General features: G+C 40.2%; 2 protein-coding genes across 7 annotated transcripts in view; both read right to left on the reverse strand.

The window, feature by feature from the left end:
• Positions 1-20,609, reverse strand: part of ort (glycine receptor ora transientless) — a 212,674-nt gene that overhangs the window by 116,530 nt on the left and 75,535 nt on the right. The gene's annotated exons all lie outside the window — the stretch shown is intronic.
• On the reverse strand, positions 17,321-18,568 carry LOC140224464 (uncharacterized). The gene has a single exon (XM_072299727.1). The coding sequence runs from the start codon at positions 18,566-18,568 to the stop codon at positions 17,321-17,323; it is 1,248 nt and encodes a 415-aa protein (XP_072155828.1).

Below are 20,609 nucleotides of genomic sequence, written 5' to 3' on the forward strand. Positions count from 1 at the left end.
TGATTGGCAACGCGTTGCACCGGTCACACGTGAATTTTTGTAATTATTAAGAATTCAATTTTTAATGGTCTCATATTGAGAGTTTGAATTTTTCGAGTTGTTCGGGTGTTTTGCTGTCTTTTTTATGTCGAAGATGATCCATACGCGCGTTTGCGATCAAAATTATTATTTATTAATTTATCGGAATTATTTATTTTTGTCTAGAAACTCGTTAAAGTCTCGAGAATTCAGCTTTAAAAGCCAAAACCTATGACCACCGGTCCATTTCCGGGAAAAGGGCACAAAGCGGAAAATTTAAAAAAAATTCCTCCCGCAACACTGAAAGAGGTGTAAGTTTTACCAATGGTCGTCATCCATTTTAGGGTGTATGAACGTTGATATGAGTGCCCCAGTTCCGATGTATGTCATCATCAGTGCCCAGAAAGTAAGAATGAAAACTTCAAATGCGTTTTTCTCACAACGCGTTTTTTCGGTATGTGCCCTTTTTCCGGAAAGCTCCTCAATGTTCAGAGCAGCGGAACCTTTGGTATACGTGTAAAAACCATTAAAACACAAGTTGTAAGCATTTCTTTATTTCTCTATAGCAAAATTGTCTCTGTAAAAATACTGTGTCCGCGCAAGACCTCTACCGATAAGTTTTCAAAAAAATAAAATGGCGGCGGAAGTTTTGAAATGTCGCATGGCGCTTGTGTTACTTTGGCTGGAAGATGACGATGCATGCGGCGCACAGTGGATCGAGTCGATAGAAGAGGTCGGACAAAATTTGGAAACTATAACCGCTTATAACTCAGTTCATACAAAACTACAAAACTCTAAAAGTGGTTCCATTGGTTTTCTCGTAAAATTTTTTATACTAAGGACCCTTTGAAATTTAAATTGTGACGTAATAAACATCAAAATTTACAGTTTAAGTCAAAAATTTCATGCCCGACCTCTCTAATTGACTCGGTCCACTGTGCGGCGGTCGGTGGTGCTTAGTTCCTTACCCTGTCTAGTGGCCCACTGCGGCGGGGAAACCAGTGTGAAGAAACGAGGGGATCGATCCGGCGACCGACTCACCTGTGCCGCGAATCAGGGATTGACGTCAGAACAGGGACTTGACTGGAAAGATCCCCCCGAACCCCCGGAGTTTTTTGAGAACCCAGAACCAGGAGCAGGAGCCAGGAGTGAGTCGGAGCCCGATCGTTTCCCGCGATTATCATCGCCGATACACCGAGGGATAAAGCCGCAGAGTGGTGCAAGTACTTAAACTCTTAACATACAACCTCCTCCTTTCCCCGTTACCGGGGGCTTTCACTCCCCCCTCCTCCGACCTCGCCGCACCACCCGCTACGTCATCGGCGAATATGTAACCTCGATTAAGATTAAAAAATCTCAGCACCGTTGCCAGATCTCGGGCTTTCGCCCGACTACAAGTAGGGAAACATACTGTTAAAAATCCCGGCGCGAAATTCACTCTTACTCAGTTGCTATTTTGACCACCTGTTACTCTGAGTGCATGGATCCGGCGCGAATTTCGCGCTCTGGTGGGAGTGAAAATCTGACAGGCAAACGTAAAACGGAACTGCAGCAGTATGGATTTGAACTCGGGTCGCGGCGGTGATAGACGAGTGCGCTACCACTTTGTCATTCGGCGTTCCTATACGCTGGGGGAGAAAATGATGGACAAACTGTAAAATCTCTTGTGTGTTGTGTTTAGTTACTCTATTACCTACCCCCTGCTTTGTCCATTGCAACCACCCGCTTCCACCAATAAGTTCCCTCCACATTCTTTTTGTCTCCTTTGTCTATAGCTTTGTCTAGCAATTTCAACGATCATCCCGCAGAGTCGCTATGTGCTGGAACGCCACTGAAGTCTATCCTTGAACGGTGCGATCCTAGCCTCGTGTTCGCTTTAAGTGGGGACCAAACGGCTTTCATAACACGGCGGCTTATGGAGGAATCGGGAGTCGCAAGTGGTTTTCGGGATTTATCAATTTAAATCCATGATTTTTTTCGCGAATTTGGAAAAATATGTTAACCAAAGTAATGAGAGATTGGGCAGAACTTCAGATTTTCATGGGGGAAAAAAATGTGTACCTTTATCTTCTGAGGGAAGCCCGAAGCTGGGACCTCGCGCATACGGCATCGTCAGTCACCGCACTCCAGTCTCAGAAACACTGGACAAAACAGCCATAAAAAGTGACTTCATCGGCGCTTCAGTGCTTAGTGACTCTATTGTACTACATGCATAATACACACCGTGAAGAAACTATGGTTAAAATTACCAAATTAAAGGGGCTCCATATGAATTCTTAATTGATAGTATGTAAATATCATTACGTGATCATTATACTGACTTTTTTTTAAATGCAAAAAAAAATTCCGAGTAGGTCTCCAAACTCCAACATGCATAATTTTCAGAGATTTGCACTGAAAAAAAAATCCGCGGCCGTGGAAACCGTTCTTACAGGCTATATAGACTTACAGTCCGCGTTCCGGGCTAAGAAGCCGAAAGTTCCGGGCGTAGCATCCGGAGCAGTCGAAGCTACGGCTCCAGCACTCGGAACTTCCGGCCTCTGAGCCCGGAACGGGCGGTATGTCTATACAGCCCGTAACTTGTTTTCAGTGTGGCCTCTATTTTTCTGCGCACTTGGCAGCAGTTGGAGACCCGTTACTTTGGTTAAGGCATGGCAAAGCAAAGCCCTTGGCAGTCGCCGGGCTGCACACTCGAAAATCATATGGTTTTCGACCTATTTTTCAAGCCGGGAGCCCGCACTCCGCGCTCGCGCCCGCGTATCGAATCCAAGTGGAGGACTGCGATGGGAATCCCCATTAATACCTCAAGTACGTCACTATAACCTGCGAGAGGAATTCTTACTTTCAAAACGCTTCTTCCAGGCGCTCCGCCCCGAACTTTTCCGCTCAAGACACAACACGGCATGGTTGCCGCATTTAGATGGAAACAACGCATTTCTCCGTGGACAGGGTGCCCGAGAGATGAAAACAACCAGCCTACACTGCTGTGTTAAGGGAAAACGCCGTATGAGCCTTCAGACAATGCCGAATTTCCTTTGATAAAATCAGAATTTACTGGGAAAATTGTGAATATTTTGACCCCTAAAACTTTCAGATAATGTTTAACGCAATTTAATCTAATATATCTGAAAATTTCAGGGAAAAATATGCTTACATTGTATCAAAAATACACGTTTTATCCATGGAGATTTGGCAACTCTCGAATGTACATACGGCATTCTTCCTTAGCACGGCAGTACAGAGTACGGTGTTGCGATAAGGAAAAACGCCGTATGAGCATTTCAATGTTGCCACATTTCTACCGAGAAAGTATGTGTTTTCCGGAAAATCATCGGTGATTTTCCTTGAGATTTTCAGACACGACAGATCGATGGCCAAAGTGTGCCAAGCATGAATCTTTACTGAGCTGTTTCGGAATTTCCGTTCCTATTTTTATTTCTTCGAAGAGAGACGAGACAAATTTATCGCTTGAAATCTAGGAACAGTCTAATTAGAGAGAAGAAAAATCAAGGAGGTTTTCAAGAAATTACGTTGACTAATTTTCCACATAGGAAAATAAATCATGACAGGTAGTCTGCAGCATTGCAAAGGATGATACGTCGTTTCGCACTTTTGCCAGCGAGAGGAAATTGCGAGTCGAGTTCTTGGAAAATTATGAAGAAAAAAAATTACATGTTCTTAAGGGAATTTGCATTCTATTATTTTTTATTCCAAAATTGTTCGAAGTGTTTTGAGGCATCGACTGGCTTACGAAAATTTGTTTTGATCAAACTGAAAGAATAATAAGGTAGTAATAATAAAGTTTCAACGGAGAATCATACCACAAAAACTTGCCAGAACCTATGACTGCTGGTCTATTTCTGAAAGAAGGGCCCATAGCAGCAAATCTGTAAAAATCTCTTGCACATCACCCAATAGTTGACGCGATTCTTTGTCACGGGCCCATCTTTCAAAAACCCACTTAATTAAGAAATTTGGTACCGTAGCACGTAATGCAGAAGATATTTGAAGCAACTTTACGCTCATCGATCGCAAGCGTTCCACAATTTTCGAGGAAAACGTTATTAAGTCAGCTGCTGATCCACAATTGGTATGTCGTCTAATCGTAGGAGGCGCGCAAGTAGGTCAAGTGCCTCCGTGAGAGTGATCCCTGAAATTTGGGATTATTATTTACATAATTTGCGCTGATGAATATTGAAAATCCAGTCATATCAGCTCATTTTAGAATACCATGATTAAACTGCCGGAACTAAGAATTTAAAATTAATGAAAGGTAGACATGACAGACTTACGCCGGTGCAAATTACAGTGCAGTCTTGATGGATGCTAGCTCAACGTTAATCAGTCTTCACGAGCACTGAGCTAATACACTTATCAACGTGTGTATGACATAACTAAGGAGAAATGGGTAACTAGAGCTAAGATTCAATTGTTTTAAATGCTGGAAAGTGTCAGGGGCGTTTCCATAAAAAGGAACGAAAAGTGAAAGCCTACATGACTGTGAATATCGACTCTGGATTGTGATACGTGTCTTTTTAACTTATGCTTCCTCTTTGATTTTTATCTTTCATTTTTCCTGATAAAACGGGGTTATTCGGACTCTTACAACCCCAGTTAGATGTCCAAGCCGGGTCATGTTGACCCGAGGCTTGCAAAAAAACACGTGGCCCGCGGATTGTACGAGGCCAGTACGTGCTGGTTTTAGATACAGATCTACAACTACATCGCTAAAAAAGTATCAAATTTCAAATTTAATAAATAAATGGATAAATAAGAAAATGAATGGATAAATAAATAAACAAATTAAAAAAAATCTAAAGTTAGGAGACACGTAATTGGGCCTCTTTTTTATACTTATTTTCCGAATATAGGTGACAGGTAGATACCATACATCGCGCCATCGCCAATGGCCTTCAATTTTGCAGATGTAACACGGAATCCATCAAGCACGAATAGTTGTATCTCTGCGCCGTCATGACCGCGCAATTACTTTACTCTATTTTTCAATATTGTGTCGGTTCCACGTGTCTTACTTGTAGTGGTGCTTCAAGGGCTACGTGAGTAGAAAATAGGAAACACATATTTGAGCCTCGTTTTTTCACTTCTCTCTCGAGGCTGAGCAACGCCCCATTGGCAGCATTCAGCGGAGCATTACGAGTTCTTTCCTCAATAGTAAAGGTTAAACTTGCTCAAAATATTTAAATTTTAAAAATATCAAAATATTAAAATATGTGTCCAAATCAATAATCATTTTAATAATATGTTTAGTCCAAGCGCCCTTTGGTGGATAAACAAGTTTAATTTAGGTAGAGAAAAGGTAAATTATAATTTAGCCAGACATTTGATCTTCAAAATACAGCGTTAATTTTGCAGCAACTATGCTTTATCGACTTGATTGTTTCTTACAGATTTTAGGTCGAACTCTAGACAAAATTGGCGATTCACTTTATGAATGCCTTCATTAACGATAAGTTAGGAAATCAGGCCGTAATCTGTATACTTTACTGCGCTCTTTTCAATTTTCATCACCTTGATCGAGGAAATTGATATTCCGTTGTATGTTTTAAAAATTACGCATTGAGGCTTTTGATGAAATTATCTGGAAATACTTGAAAATCAACAGTGCGTTTCGAGATCGGAGGCTTGAGAATTTTCATCGCTGATCCGTCCTGCATTGTGCCTCTAGTTGGAGAATTTTCGAGGGAAGCAGCTTTGATTTGACAGCGGCAGAGAGCGCTGATTGCACGCGCGGCGCGCAAACGAGCTAATTGAAACTTGTGCAAATTTGCGTCCTTCAGAAGTTGCCGCCGAGGCAAAAAGTTCGGCAGGAGAAGCGCGAGAAAAGGAAGAGCGGAATATTGTAGGGATCGGCCTGGGTTGCCAAATTGAACGGCAAAGTTTACGGACTTTGTAGTGTTTCGTTTTTATGAAGCTCCTAAATACGACCTTAGACATTGGCGATGGAGCCTCGGCAAAGGTAGAGTCCCTTTATACCGAGAGTAAAGACAATACGCATTCATTTCTGATTGGTTCTCGTATTTTAGGCCTCCAGTGTCACAAACGGGAGAATAGAGATTACATTTTCACCAATGGCAAAGATTATAAACTGGAATGGACCGGGGAGTTAGGGGTACGACAAGGAAAAAATGGTCTGACATTACACCACCATGGACACAAATGGATGTGCCACAACACAAATGGATTTAATGACAACTCGACTTTATGACACTCCTTTAAAAAATCCCCGATATTTACGTTCACAAGGTTTTATTCAACAAATTGCTTTCCACCAGTCTATCGAGCGTCAGTGAAAAAATAAGCATCAGTAAAAAAAGGAAGGGATGGGGAAAGGGATTTCCGTGCTTCAACTTTTTAATCGGATAAAGAATTTGGACATCTCTTGTCAACCAAATCTGATTTACCTTCAATCACATTCAATTCAGAAAAGAGGGCAAGCGATGGTGTCAAAGTATTTATCATTTTCATTCTTCGCGCAAGACCAGACCCTTTCCCCTCGCAGTCCTTATTTCTATTTCTGGCGTGATACATACATTTTTATCTAAAATTCATACAGAATCCTGGTACACCCAAAGAATCTACCTCATTTGCACATACTTTGATAAAAATATCAAAAATTAATCTTGATGACGAAGGGAATATTAAGTAAAATTTGCTATTGATTCTGTTCATCACTTTTCCCGTAAAAAATTGGAAAAGTTTGAAAATTTCGGCAACGCTGTGGCTCAGCACAAATGGCGCTTGAGAACCTTTGGCCGAAATGTATAGCGATATATATTTTAAAAATGAATTCGCCTATATTTAGTTGCACAGGCTAAATTTTTGGGTAATTTTACGCCTGAATCTTTGTGTACTTAAGAAACGAAACGTTGAATAGCCTCAACGGCGGCTTTGAAAGAGGAAAACTGGCTTTTTCCAACATTCAGTGGATGAGTTTATTTCATAAACAGCATATCAGTGGGTATTACGACCAAAATTCGGGACCTGCCTATAAGAGGATTAGAGACACCTGAATGGACTTGGAATTTAATGGGTGCGAGTGCTTCCTGTCTGCGATTTCCTGAAACGTATCGACGTTCAGGGATCCCAACCTAATTTTCAAAAACTCCCTTGGCAGAATGCTGACCCAGACTTTCATCAATCATCAATCAGATAAAAGGTAGCGATGACCTCCAAATTTAACCGCTGTCTTGCTCGATTCTATTCCTTGATCTCAAAAGATATCATCTCATGGTCTCTATCAAGCCGACTTTACCGCAATTTAAATTTTTGCACATGGGTCATTTTCTAAAATTCTATGTGTAGGTTGGTCCCGTTATCTTCATTCCATATGGACATATTTATGCTAAAAGGAACTATGTGCAAGTGGAAAGATAGGGTGTGCTCGTGCAAGCTGCGTAAGAAACAATGTAAAACAGGATATAGTTCCTTTTGAGAAAATGGAGAAGCGGGATTTATTGACAATAAATCAAAAGGAACTGAGCGCTATCTCGTGAGCCGTGGACATGTGACAAGAGCCCCGTGAACAGGGCTCATGAGTCAAAGCCGAGCGAGAACGACAACGGAGACGACTTCGTTGCCGCTGACGTCACTGGCGCTTTAAAATCACCATTGATTATTACGGCCCTCAACTAACGAGCACACCCTATCTTTCCACTTGCACATAAGTTTCAGTTAGCATTAATACGTCCACAGGGTGTCTACTGAAACAGGCTGGCCAAAAATCAGTACTTTTACAGTTCTTTTTCCGTACAGTCCAAAGAAATTCAGTACCTTCCCAACAGAAAAATTCAGTACTTTTTTGGTACCTCCCATTGAAAAAATTTGTGCAAATTTCAAAAATTTAGAAGTCCCGCTCAAATTGCGACAAAAATGACATAAAAAATGAAAAGATTCCGGACCTTCTTACGGAATTCCGCACTTTTCCGGACCGCCCTTAAAAAATCAGTACTATTTCCGTACTTTCCGGAAATTCCGGACCTGTAGACACTCTAGTCCATATAATATGTTGGTACATATACCGGGTTACTTTTTGTTTTGTTTTGAGCCTTGTTAAGGGGTATCGACAAAGCCCCAAAATAAGAGACGCAATTAGAATTTAATCCATTTTAAGACGGAGGTCTCCTCTTTCTCCGGGGCAGGTGGTTCTGGAGTGGGCGGCGGGAAGAAATCCGAGGAGAAAGACCCGCGACGAAAGAGCGTTCGAGGCGAAGTAATATCCGTTATGAATGCAAAATGGAGCTGTTGATGGAAGGGAAACCCGATAAGAATAATTTCCGAAGCTCGCGCACAGACTCGTCTCCTGCTTGTTCTTTAATCATGTCTTCCGGTCGAATCTAACAGGTTACTCACTTGTTGCCGCCTCGACAAAATGTCCGTCACTCTAGGCTGTCGCGAGGGTAAATTGGACTGCATTTTGCAATTTGGAACTATTAATTCTGGCTCATCTGAAAAAACACGTATGTGCATAGGGGAACTGATGGCACTGACGTTGTTTTTAAACCGGGCCAGAATTTATAATTCCAAATTGCAAAATGCAGTCCAATTCGTCGTCTCCGAGACGAAGAAAGGTAACGCCATTCCAAGGTTGTCAAATTGACTCAAACAATTAATTGATTTTACAAAATTGCACAAGTGCAATTTTCATCCAAAACTGCCCTGAGTTTTGCATGAAATCTGAGTAACAATCAGTGAAGTTTTCAGTTAGAGTGCTTAAGATTCTCCTACTTAATATGCAATTTACGAGGGGAAATTTGGCAACATCAGTGAAATTTTCAGCATAAGTGCTCAAGATTCTCCTACTTAAAATGCAATTTAAGAGGGGAAATTTGGCAATATTTATGTATAGTTATGTCCTTTCGTGCGGGAGGCGACGAATTGTGACCCACGGGAATAGCAAAATGTTGCGCTGCTATGCCGCCCTTCCCTCGACCGTGAACGGAAGGAGGAAGAAGAAAAGTGAGAGGGGGATAACATAACATAATGCATGCGCCATGAATTTTTCTACGCAGATAGTTGATTCTATGGATGAGCCAGATATATTAGTTATTAATTGCAAAACGTAGCTCACATGTGACTTTTTCAGCACGAAGCTCATTTTTTCCTTGATGGGTCACATGATTCCAGAAGGATTAAATCCGCTCGGATCGTGCGCAAAACGTCGTTCCTCTGACGTAAGGGCGTAACTCGATTTTCACAAGAACCCTGTTCTCTGTATATTTCTATGCTTTCGGAGGCTCATATAGAGATTGAGATACGCCCTTACGTCGGAGGAGCGACGAAAATTACCCCTTATGTCCCCACTCCCACTGCACGATTTTCTGTGAGTACAGTTGATTCCGAGTCGCTACCTTAACCCTCTTCGCGTGGATTCTTAGGAAGTTTATGCATAAATATAAACTTCCGCCGGTTCAGGGGAGAGGGCAGCTTACGGTTCGGACGGTTGGCCGCCAATATCCCCGCACTAGTTTTGCTCCCAGATGACTCTACAGAGACGGCTTCCTAAGTGCATTCTCGTGGCAACATGCACGAGGACTTGCGACTCTCTTTTTTGCATTATCGGTAACCTCTTTCGGTGACACGACTTTCGCTGGAACTCCCGAGGAAAGTGCACGTCCCTCTATCCCAAAGATAAAAGCAGTCTCCTGTCCTTTAGATTGGGGATGAGCAACAAAAATACCTTCTTAGGGGATACTGTTGCCTAGTTGGACCACTTTTAGACTTTCACATGATATGACCTTTCAGACAGAATTAATCGGGCGAATAAACTGTATTTGAGGAACAATAGATCCCTTTGGTGCTCTATAATCAAGGGATTTCAAGGGATATTGCTCATTTACGAGTGTATATAGTATTGAAGTTCGTCACTTTATCATGGTCACTCTGCATAGTGAAACAGGGTGAATTTCGTAAAATTAATACAATTTTTTGAAATTTTAGCTCTGTTTGGACGCATTTTGAGGCTTTTAAGACGAAAATTGTATACAGAATACTACTTAAATGGACACGGTGTTTTCATTTAAGACTCTACATTAAAATAGATAAATATCCTTGACAAAGTTTTTCCCCCACCATCCATGACTTTCTAGAGGGGTAGATAATACCACTTTCAATTCCAGCCCCCCCCCCTTTTTGTGCGCCTATGAACTAGTAAAAAGAAGTTCTTTTTCGTGGAAAACTGAGTTTCATCGACGCACGAATTCATTTCCCGCCCATTTCAGGGCGAGGGCATTAAAAAGCACCGGCTTAATTGGATCTGGATCGGACAGTGCAAGGTGCACCAAGTTAATTGTTTCAGCTAAACCTCGACTCTACCTCAATCTCCGCGGCAGATTACCTGGCTTAATTCAAATTGTGCGAGACTGATGCGAAGGGGAAAAGTTTCAAACGCTCGTGAACTCATTTCAAGCATTTTAAGAGCTTGATTCCAAACCTGCATCAAACTTGCACTGCAGCGCAAAGAGAGAGAGAGAGGAGTAAAACAAAAGAGGGATACTTAACCTCCTATCCTTGGTATTGACCATAGGGGCACGTATTATTGAAATAATTCTACTTCATTGAGTATACTTACAGGGCAAGTTTTGAAGAACTATGTTGCATTCAACAGGGTGTCTAGATTTTTTTCATTTTATGAAATCCTGATTTTTTACCGCTAAATCCTAATTTCATAATTTTTCCAAATCCAATTTTGTGACTTTGAATTTGGTGAATGTAACTTCACAAAATAGCTCGATAAAAAAATCCGATCGGACGGTCGACTTTTCTCAAATTCATGATTTCACGACGAAAATTTTTCCTCAAATCCTGATGAAATCGGGATTAAATCCTGATTGACCTCAAATCCTGATGCTAGACACCGTGTTCAACGTTTGCGGCAAACGTTATTTTTACAGACGCATGTTTCAAAATTATTCTCTAGGATAAATCACTGATTTTGCTTTGTAACGTGCACTCAGTATAATAGTCAAAAATTCGGGGAAAAAACTCGAGACCTTCAAGAATCGGAAGGAAAATAAAATTTGTTTCTTAAAAGAATATTCTGTCGTACGCCCTGAAAAAAATTTGGCTCCGAACGACTGAAAAATGAAATTTACGAAGAAGTTCCTGGGATATTAAGTTGTTAAAGAGTATGACGTATGAATATTTTCGATTGAGAATGGCATTATGTACTCGTAGGACTACTTCCTCTTTAGGGAACCCTGACGGTGCGATACAACCCATACTATCATACATTTCCCCAGAAGGGTTTTACGATCATTTTGAAGGGAGTTATCCTGCACAAAATCCCTTTATAATGGCGTGCCCGGGGTAGATGGATCCATAAAATTTCATAATTAATTCTAGGCGTAAAACTTATCTGCGAAACAAGTTTGCAGATTGTACATTGCTTATTTTTATTTAAACTTTCGATTCGCAGAGTGTTTAAAAGGCACATAAGATGCGTTGCAATAACGTTGAAATATTGTTGCAAGCTAATCGTTATCTCTATTGGCTTCAATATTCTTGCAATTAGAATTAGTCACCGATGAAGCTTACAGCTACTTCCATATCAATAACCGGGAGGATGAATAATTGAAAAAGTCAAATCAAGAATGATATAAACAAAATTAACTTTTATATTTTCTCCTTCTTCATTTTCCAGGAACAACTTAATAAATTTCACACTTGGCGTGGCGTGCTTTGCGATATATCGATTGATCGGCCACTTAAACCTATGGAAAAGGATCGATACGAAAAACAGGGTGTTCGCAGCGAACACCTCCATAATCGATTCTTTACCATGGGTTTAAATGGCTTAACAATCGATAAATCGCAATTCACGCCACGCCACTGCTAAATACATCCTATTATTCGAGGCAACATTTTTTTCTAGTAAAAAAGAAAAAAAAGGTGAGGCCTTTTCACGGTCTTAGAGGGAAGCAGCTCAGTTTCCCGGCCGGAATCTCTTAAAAGTTCAAAAATATAAAACTTTCTCTCGGGGAAAAACGCGGATCAAAAGATAGCCGGAAAATTCATCAGTGTCTATAACAACTTCTTTCGCGTTCTTCGTTATTTAAGTTTGTTCATGAATACTCAGAGACAAATTAAAATTGGGGAATGAATGAACCTACGGTTCTTTTAAATGTACTTTGCGGAGGATCCGGAGCCCTTTGATGAGGTTTAATGTAAATAGGTACAAGAACGTTGAGCTTCGTTAATCAATATGATGCGGACATCCGCTGCTGTAAGTGCATCTCAGTTTAAAGTTCTGATTGACTCATTGAGGAACCGATCAATACGAAGGAAAAGGATCCTGGGCAACGAGAAGGATACAAATCACACCGCGCTAGTTACAGACCATAAATAAAGTCCTCTCGTCTAAATATTTGGTTCTGGAACTTGAAACTTTTCACGGTAATAAATTTTATTAATTTTAAGATTTCAGAATGTTGTCTTCATGACGTAAACAAAATCTCTTAGAAAAAGTTTTTCCTCTGACGAAAATTAGATGCTCTCCTGAATCTCTCGAGATTCATTGAGGAACCACCCTGAAGAGCTTTTTAACAGTCATTATTAATTTTTAATTTAATTATTCATCGGTGATTTTTCTAAGAGACTTAATTTCACTTCAGAGAGATTACTAAGAATGAACAGATAATTATCGCTCTTGGGGGGAGGGGTGGGGAGGGGGGTGCCGTTCACCCTATAGGGTGATCCAAATCAATTAATTTGTACTGTAATTTTGTAAGTAACTTTCCAAAGGCGTATATTTTGAAACTATAATAAGTCCCGGGGGATTGATCTTCGACATGACGTTGAATTTCTCTAAAGCGAGGGCCTATCAACATTCTCCGTTTTTTTTCTTTTACCTTTGCATCGAGTTATTTGTTCTCCAATCAAGGATGCGGACCTAGAAATATTTCGATTTATAATCTATATTACTAATCTTTTTTTTAACTCTCCCATTATGCCTCTTCCCCCATCCCTACCTCCCTCCCTTTATGTCCATTTCTGTTGAACTTTTGTTTTACTTTAAGGTTTTGAATTAGCTTACATTTTATTGAGCGCTTCCTTTGCCTTGGACTTATGAAAATTTACCGAGGAAAAGCCAAAATATTCAACCGTTTCGCGACTCACCCAATGTTTAGCCTTTAACCGTACCGTAAATAATTTCGGCAACGAAGATCACACGTCCCTAATGGCCACCTTTTGCAAACGGCACCAAAACAATAGACGTGCGAGACCCAGTCACTGGGAGTCACATTTGCAGCGCTATTTATGCCCATAACCGGAGTGTTTTTAAAATCCGGCCGGAAGCTCTTTGAAGCCGGAAATAGAAACCCCGCACTGAGCGAAAGAGAAACTAATTTCAAAGCTGGTCTGTATCGGGGGATAGCTGAAAAACTCGTGCCAGATTTAATTCCATAGTTCGCAGTTTTAACTCCAAACCCCTGACTATCGGCTCATTATTTGTCAACGGTGGATCGAAGCGTTTGGCCAGCGGCTCTGTTATACACAAAGCGCATAAAGTGAGCCAGACTGCGTTTAAAGCGAACTGTGGGCGCAACCCAAGAACTCGCGTAACATTGGCAATGGCATTGGTTTTAATTTTTTTTTCTGGGTGCTCGCGGGTAGGAGAATTCTTTGTAGAGGTTTTTTTTTTTTTTTTAATTATATGCCGAATGCTTTCAGATAGCCGCGAACTTCTGGCCGTGGGTGCAGAGTTTTTTCGAATTGAATTTGCCGCAAATGACTTTGGGAATAATCGGATTGAATTTGCATCCATACCCTTTTCTTCGAATTGAGGAAACCAAGGGAAAAAATAAATCAAATTGAACAGAAAAGAGCCGGCCCACGGCAGGTTCGTTCTTGGAATTCAACATCCAACTATCGTTTGTATTTAGAAATGAAGGGGCTGTAGCGGAATGGGCTTACTTCCATTGCAATGTTACAGGACTTCACTCGATATTACCTTATTCTGCTTATTTGTTACGCTTCTATCCTCGTCACTTTCAGTCAGCATGGCGTCGCCTACCGCATTCGATTGAATACAAATCAATGATTATACTAATCAGATCCACGTATGAAAATTACGATTAAAAAGAGATATTCCTCGTATTATAGCAAGGACAGTGGTTATTATACTGAAGTCTACAGGGTGATCAAAAAGTTCCATACTACCAGCACCAGGCATCACCCCTATTACTTTTGAAAAATTGAGATGGAGACTTGCAATTTTGTGAATCCTCCTAGAACAAAGGAAACGAATTTTAAGGACCCCAAAAGTTTAAAGAGACCACCCTGAAAAAGGGCAAGAGCTTTAGACATTAAAGGGGTGGTGCAATACTTTTTGATCAATTTGCTTACACGTAAACATTTTTTTATGGGCATTTATCAAGCTTTGGATATGATTTATCGCGCAGTTTAATTTCTTTGTACTCCAATGAAAACCGGTCTTTAATCTAGTCAAAAACCGATTCAGTGATAGTACAACTGGACTATATGTTGCAATAAGGAACCACAATTTCTGGTCCGGCTCAGTTTAAAAACGACGTATTGGCCATCAGTTTCCCTATGGTCTCACTTGCTTTAGCATATGAGCCTGAAATTACAGTAGTGCGCCTAATTGCAAAATGTAGTCTGACTCATTCGAAAGAAACAACGCTGATTCGGCAACATTTCTCTTACAACACAGCCACTGTGATTCAGATGAGGTATCTATTAAGTCAAAATTTCATGCTGAAAGTTGTTTATTTGCGCAAAGCTTACACTTCAGGATAACTTGGCCTCATGAGTCTTGTTGAATCTCAGAAAAATAGAAATAATTAAGAAGAAACGACAATTTTATTGAGGACCATTCACCAAGAATATACCAAGAAAAAACATAAGAAAAGCATAACCTCTCTAGATCTAAAATTTTATCAACAGCTGTTTTTTAGCAAGTATTAAACTTAACATCCTGCCCCCGGCTGATCTATTTGATCAGAACAGGTAATGGACAAAGTTCTGTCACGGCTCGAATAAGTACAGAAGTCGGAGTCTTCACTTTTGCAACCCTAACGTGTCCATCAGTACCAGGATATGTTTTGATGATTCTTCCCAAATTCCAATAAAGTGCAGGTGAATTTCTATTTTTGACAACAACCAAGCTTCCAACTTGAATATGACGATTGCTCGTATGCCATTTGGCACAATACTGCAGACTTTGGAGGTACTCTCTTGACCAGCGACGCCAGAAATGAGACAAGTCCTGCTGGAAGCTTTTGTATGTTTTCAAAACGTTTGATGATTTGAACTTGTGGGAATCAAATTTCGTGGGAAATGACATAATTGCTCTGCCAATTAGAAAATGACCTGGAGTCAATGCTTCATAGTCGTCGGGAGAAGACGACAACGGAGTTAACGGTCGAGAATTCAATGCACCTTCGATTTTCACCACAAGATTGTTTAACTCATGAGCTTGAAACACTCGAGAACGATTCACTTTTTGCAGGGTAGACTTGAAGCTTCGAATGGCGCTTTCCCACAACCCGCCATGATGTGGAGAATTGGGAGGATTAAAATTCCAATCAATGCCATTTTGAGATAAGTACTCTTGCACTTTTGGATCCTTAAACAGGGTGATTAGTTCACTTTTGGCTCCCACAAATGTCTTAGCATTATCAGAAAAAATTGCAGTCGGTAAGCCTCTTCTGGCAGAAAATCTTTCTAATGCCTGAAGGAATTCTTGTGTTGTCAAACTTTCAATAATTTCTAAATGGACTGCTTTTGACACGAAGCAAATGAAAAGAGCAACGTAAACTTTCTTTGAATGAGCGTTTTTGCGGTTATTGGTTCGAACTAGTAAAGGTGCGGTAAAGTCAATACCGATTATTTGAAAAGGTGCATTTACAGTCACTCTAGATGCTGGCAAAGGGGCCATTAACTGTGCGCACGGTTTTGGTTGCGCTCTTCTACACTTTAAGCAAGAGTATACTAATTTCTTGGCCGAGATTGGACCATTGAGGGGCCAAAACCGCTGCCGAATCATTGATAACAACATCTGCGGAGGAGCGTGCATAAGTCGCCTATGTTCCTGCCAGAATAATAACTCGGTGAATCTGTGTTTTGTAGGTAGTAATAGCGGGTGTTTTTCCTCATAGCTTAGTGTCGAATTTTGAAGTCTTCCACCAACTCGTAACAACTTCTCACCATCCAAAAATGGGTGCAATGTCTTGATACTACTGGAACTTTGTAGAATACCGTCTTTCCTTGATAAGTGTGCAATTTCCTCGGGGAATGATTCTTGTTGAATAATCTTTACGCAAATTTTTGTTGCTCCGTCCATCTCCCGCGAAGAAATATTTCCACTTTTTATTTCTGACGGCTTATTAGCGAGACGTGCGCGGATATTATGCACAAATCTGAACATAAAACCAATAATGCGCAATATTTTGTTCAGCGACGAAAATCTATGTAACAAATAATGCAGGTCCGATGAAGTTTGAACTATTGCTCCGAACATTATTTTAATCTCTTTCCTAATTTCTGGAACATCTAGCAAAGATGGAAGTTCAACATTCGTTTTTGGCCACATATTTTCTCTTGAATTGAGATACTCTGGGCCTTGCCACCACAGACTTGAATTTGATAAGTGTTTAGCTGACGCTCCTCTGGTGATCAGATCGGCCGGATTATTCTTAGTGGATACGTGACGCCAGGTTGCTTTCAAAGTTTCCGTGAGTGACTGAATTTTATCTACTCTGTTAGCAACGAAAGCTTGCCACTTGTTAGGTGCATTGCTAATCCAATGTAAAGCAATGGCAGAATCAGACCACATAAATGTGGATGCGGGTTCTATCTGCAAGGCGGAAGTTACTTTTACCATCAACTTGGACAAAAGTAGTGTGGCGGCCAATTCTAGACGTGGTAAAGTCTGTTTCGTTCTAAGAGGCGCAACTCTTGATTTAGCGCAAACTAGTTTTGTGACTCTTTTTGATTTATTCGTGACCGAAAATAAAAAATCCGCGTAGTATATATTGCGTTATATAGTATATATTGGTTTTTTATATTTAATATTTTGTTATTTTGACCTTTCATAGATGCGTCAGAAAATCCGTGAAATGTTATTGTCTCATCATTTCGAAATATCAAAAGATGACGGCTTATCTTTAGATTTTGTAGCTCTTGAAAATCCGATCTCAGCATTTCCCATTCACTTTGAATCTCAGTAGGTGCTTTCTCATCCCATTTTAATTTTTGTAGCCATACTTTTTGCATGATAAACTTTGCACGAATTACTACAGGGCTAACTAGCCCTAAAGGATCAAAAAGTTTTGACGTTTCTGATAATATCGTTCTTTTTTGAATAGCCGTTCTTGGGAGTAGGAGAATTGACCGTTTTGAAAAAGAATTGATCCGTTTTTGGGATCCATCCGATGCCCAGAACCTTAACATCAGTCTCTTCATTGAAATAAAATGGCTCTGTGCGAATACTAGTGTTTTGGAATACGTTTTTCTCATTTGAGGCCCATTTTCTAAGCGGAAAACCTCTTTGAAGCAAAATTTCCTCTACATCATTCTTTAGTTGGATTGCCTCCTTTATTGTTTCTGCTCCTCCTAGATAATCATCTACATAAAATGAACTCAGAATACTTTTTGAAGCAGCTGCATATCTGTGTTTCTGTTGTAAGGCAGCTTCATTTAGCGATCTTATTGCTAGGAAGGGAGCGGGTCCAGTGCCGTATGTGACAGTATTCAGTCGATGAATTTTCACCGGATCAGACCGTTTTTCTCTCCACAAAATTCTTTGTAAGTCACGTTGTGCTTCGTCGATCCATATTTGGCGATACATTTTTGTGATATCCGCAGTCAGTGCAACAGGGTACTCCCGAAATCTCAGTAAAATTTCAAAAAGGGTGTCTTGGATTGTGGGGCCCACATGTAGAATATCATTCAATGATTTGTTGTTTGGCGATGTTTTGGAAGAAGCGTTAAACACTACCCTTAACTTAGTAGTTAAACTACCCTCTCGAAGCACACCTAAATGAGGGATGTAATACGCTGGGTTTGTATCCTCTTCTCCTTCGGGCACTAGACTCATATGGTTTAAGGAAATGTACTCTCGCATGAAGTCAGAGTACAAGGTTCTAAACTTTTCATTTTGGTCCAATTTTCTTTCAAGGTCAAACAGTTTCTTCAACGCTATACTTTTGGAATTGCCCAAAACAATTGGATGTTCTTTCAAAGGTAGTTGCACTATAAACTTTCCATCTTCGGCGTCTCTCAAAGTTTCACAGAATATTTTTTCGCAACTGGACACTTCAGATCGACTTTCTTGAAAGTCGCCATCTTCTATTTCCCAAAATTTCTGTAGATTAGCATCAATTACAGATTGTTTCTCAAATGCGGTGAAAGTCAAAGTTGGTACTATTGGACTAACTTCTAGATTTTCAGTGCAACATCCTCCTACTATCCATCCAAATATGGTTTCTTGTAATGTTGGAAAGTAAGAATCTGCCGAAATTTGATTTTGTAAGAGAGCAGGCCAAAATATTGAAGCTCCCAGAATCATATCAACGGTGCCACCCTTATGGAATGTTGGATCAGCGAGTTTTAAATTTTTGAAACGGGCATTGATCTTTTCACTCACAAATTCTTCACTAGGAGGAATTGTAATTGGTAAACTATCAATAATATGACATGAAATTTTCAATTGTTTTGACGAGGACAAGGGAACAATGTCAACCGTCTTTTTTTCATATGAATAAGCACTTCCAATTCCTTTTATTTCACATTTTTGAGCTTCAGCGGGTATTTTTAGAGATTTAGAAAAAGTGGCAGATAAGAAATTTAACTGTGAGGCCGAATCTAGCAATGCTTTACATTTAAGCTTTTTATTATTGCATAAATCCAGTAATTCGGTTTGAGTCGGAGGGTCAATGGGGTGCGCTACTTTTTCCTAGTCGGCCAAAGTATCTTCATCAAATTTAGAAATTACCACGTAGGCAAGGATAGGGTCCCAACAACAAGTGAGAACATTTGATGCTTTTAAAGAATGCAAAGTTTGGGTGATCCTATTATACATGCTTTCTAAATGGCTTGAATTTAGTTTTCTTGGTTTTCCGTTAGGGAAAATATCATCCATATTTAAGAGGTTTTTAACTTGCTGATATTGCCACTTCATAATTTTCTTCAGAAAAATTAATCTGTTTTATAAGAGCGGCTGCTTTACCAGTAACTGATTTTTTTAAATGGGTAAATTTTAATATAGTTGGTATTTTTGTGTTATGTACCAGTGACGTAAGAAACTACAAGCGATCGAGCTGAAATATCAGTTGATTCTTTGTTGCGAGAAGTGCATTTTTCCGTAAGTCATCCATTGTCGGTGAGTGTTGAATCACTCAGCTGATACAGCAAAGATTCAAATTCAAAAGATGGTTGTTAGATTTCGGTTTGTTGACTATTGACTTCTTGAGTCAACCTCAAACTCAAATGCACCGATGCCGCTTTGTCACTGACACCAAAAGTACAAATTTGAAATCAGTAAGATTATATATCAATACTGACAAATTAAACGACTCAATTGGCAAGATTAGATATCAATACCAATGAGGTTATATTTCTCAGTCGGCAGGATTAAATATCGATACCGAGGAGAATGGAACTTTAATTCGGCAAGATTAAATATCAATACCGATTATATTCCTTTGTTTTGATGAGAAGCTTGAAGTTCCACCAAAACGTCGACTGATCAGGTCGAATAAAATTTAGACACGGCAATTCCAATGTCTTTCAAGGTTGGGTACCCAGCGCGCAGATTGCAACCAATACAGGAATGCAATTTCAACAAAAACTCAAACAAAACTCATAACTTGACTTCTTTCTTCTGCATCACGTCGGGGTCACCAAATGTTGAATCTCAGAAAAATAGAAATAATTAAGAAGAAACGACAATTTTATTGAGGACCATTCACCAAGAATATACCAAGAAAAAACATAAGAAAAGCATAACCTCTCTAGATCTAAAATTTTATCAACAGCTGTTTTTTAGCAAGTATTAAACTTAACAAGTCTTATTATGAATTCAAGAAGGTTCCATCCCGCGCTGATCCCATAAAATTTCGCCGCGCGTGTGTCTGAGCGCAGTGTATTATTAACGCCATCTTGCGGCGCATTTAATATCCTGTCTCGAGAAATATTTCACGCTACTCGCGGGCCAAAAACGCGGGGTTGGTGTTTATGAGAGCAGCGGAAACTCTGCCGCCTTTTCGCTTTGGCGCTGGAACAAAAGGACCCGCGGGCTAAGCAAGTTTTGACCCCGTCGATTCTGAGTTTCTTTTGTTTTTGCGCAGGACTTTGCATTTCACCGCTCAAGGGCCCGGCAAATGAGAGACAGGTGGACGTATTTCTGCCAAACGGAACTATGTGCATTCAGACATGAGCCCTGAGACCCATAAGAATATATGCTTATCAGGGTTCACGTCATGATGCACATAGTTCCGTTTGGCAGAAATACGTCCAGGTGAGCAGCTGTGCTAAGGAAACGCAGTATGATCCTCCGGATGTTGCAAAATTTCCTTCGACAAATCACGAATTCACGGGATTGATAAACA

This window comes from Bemisia tabaci, chromosome 1, assembly GCF_918797505.1.
Source record: "Bemisia tabaci chromosome 1, PGI_BMITA_v3".
In the NCBI taxonomy this organism is placed as follows: domain Eukaryota; kingdom Metazoa; phylum Arthropoda; class Insecta; order Hemiptera; family Aleyrodidae; genus Bemisia; species Bemisia tabaci.

Excerpts from the sequence above, each read along its gene's own strand:
- LOC140224464 (XM_072299727.1), bottom strand. The coding sequence starts at position 18,568 with ATGATTCTGGGAGCTTCAATATTTTGGCCTGCTCTCTTACAAAATCAA.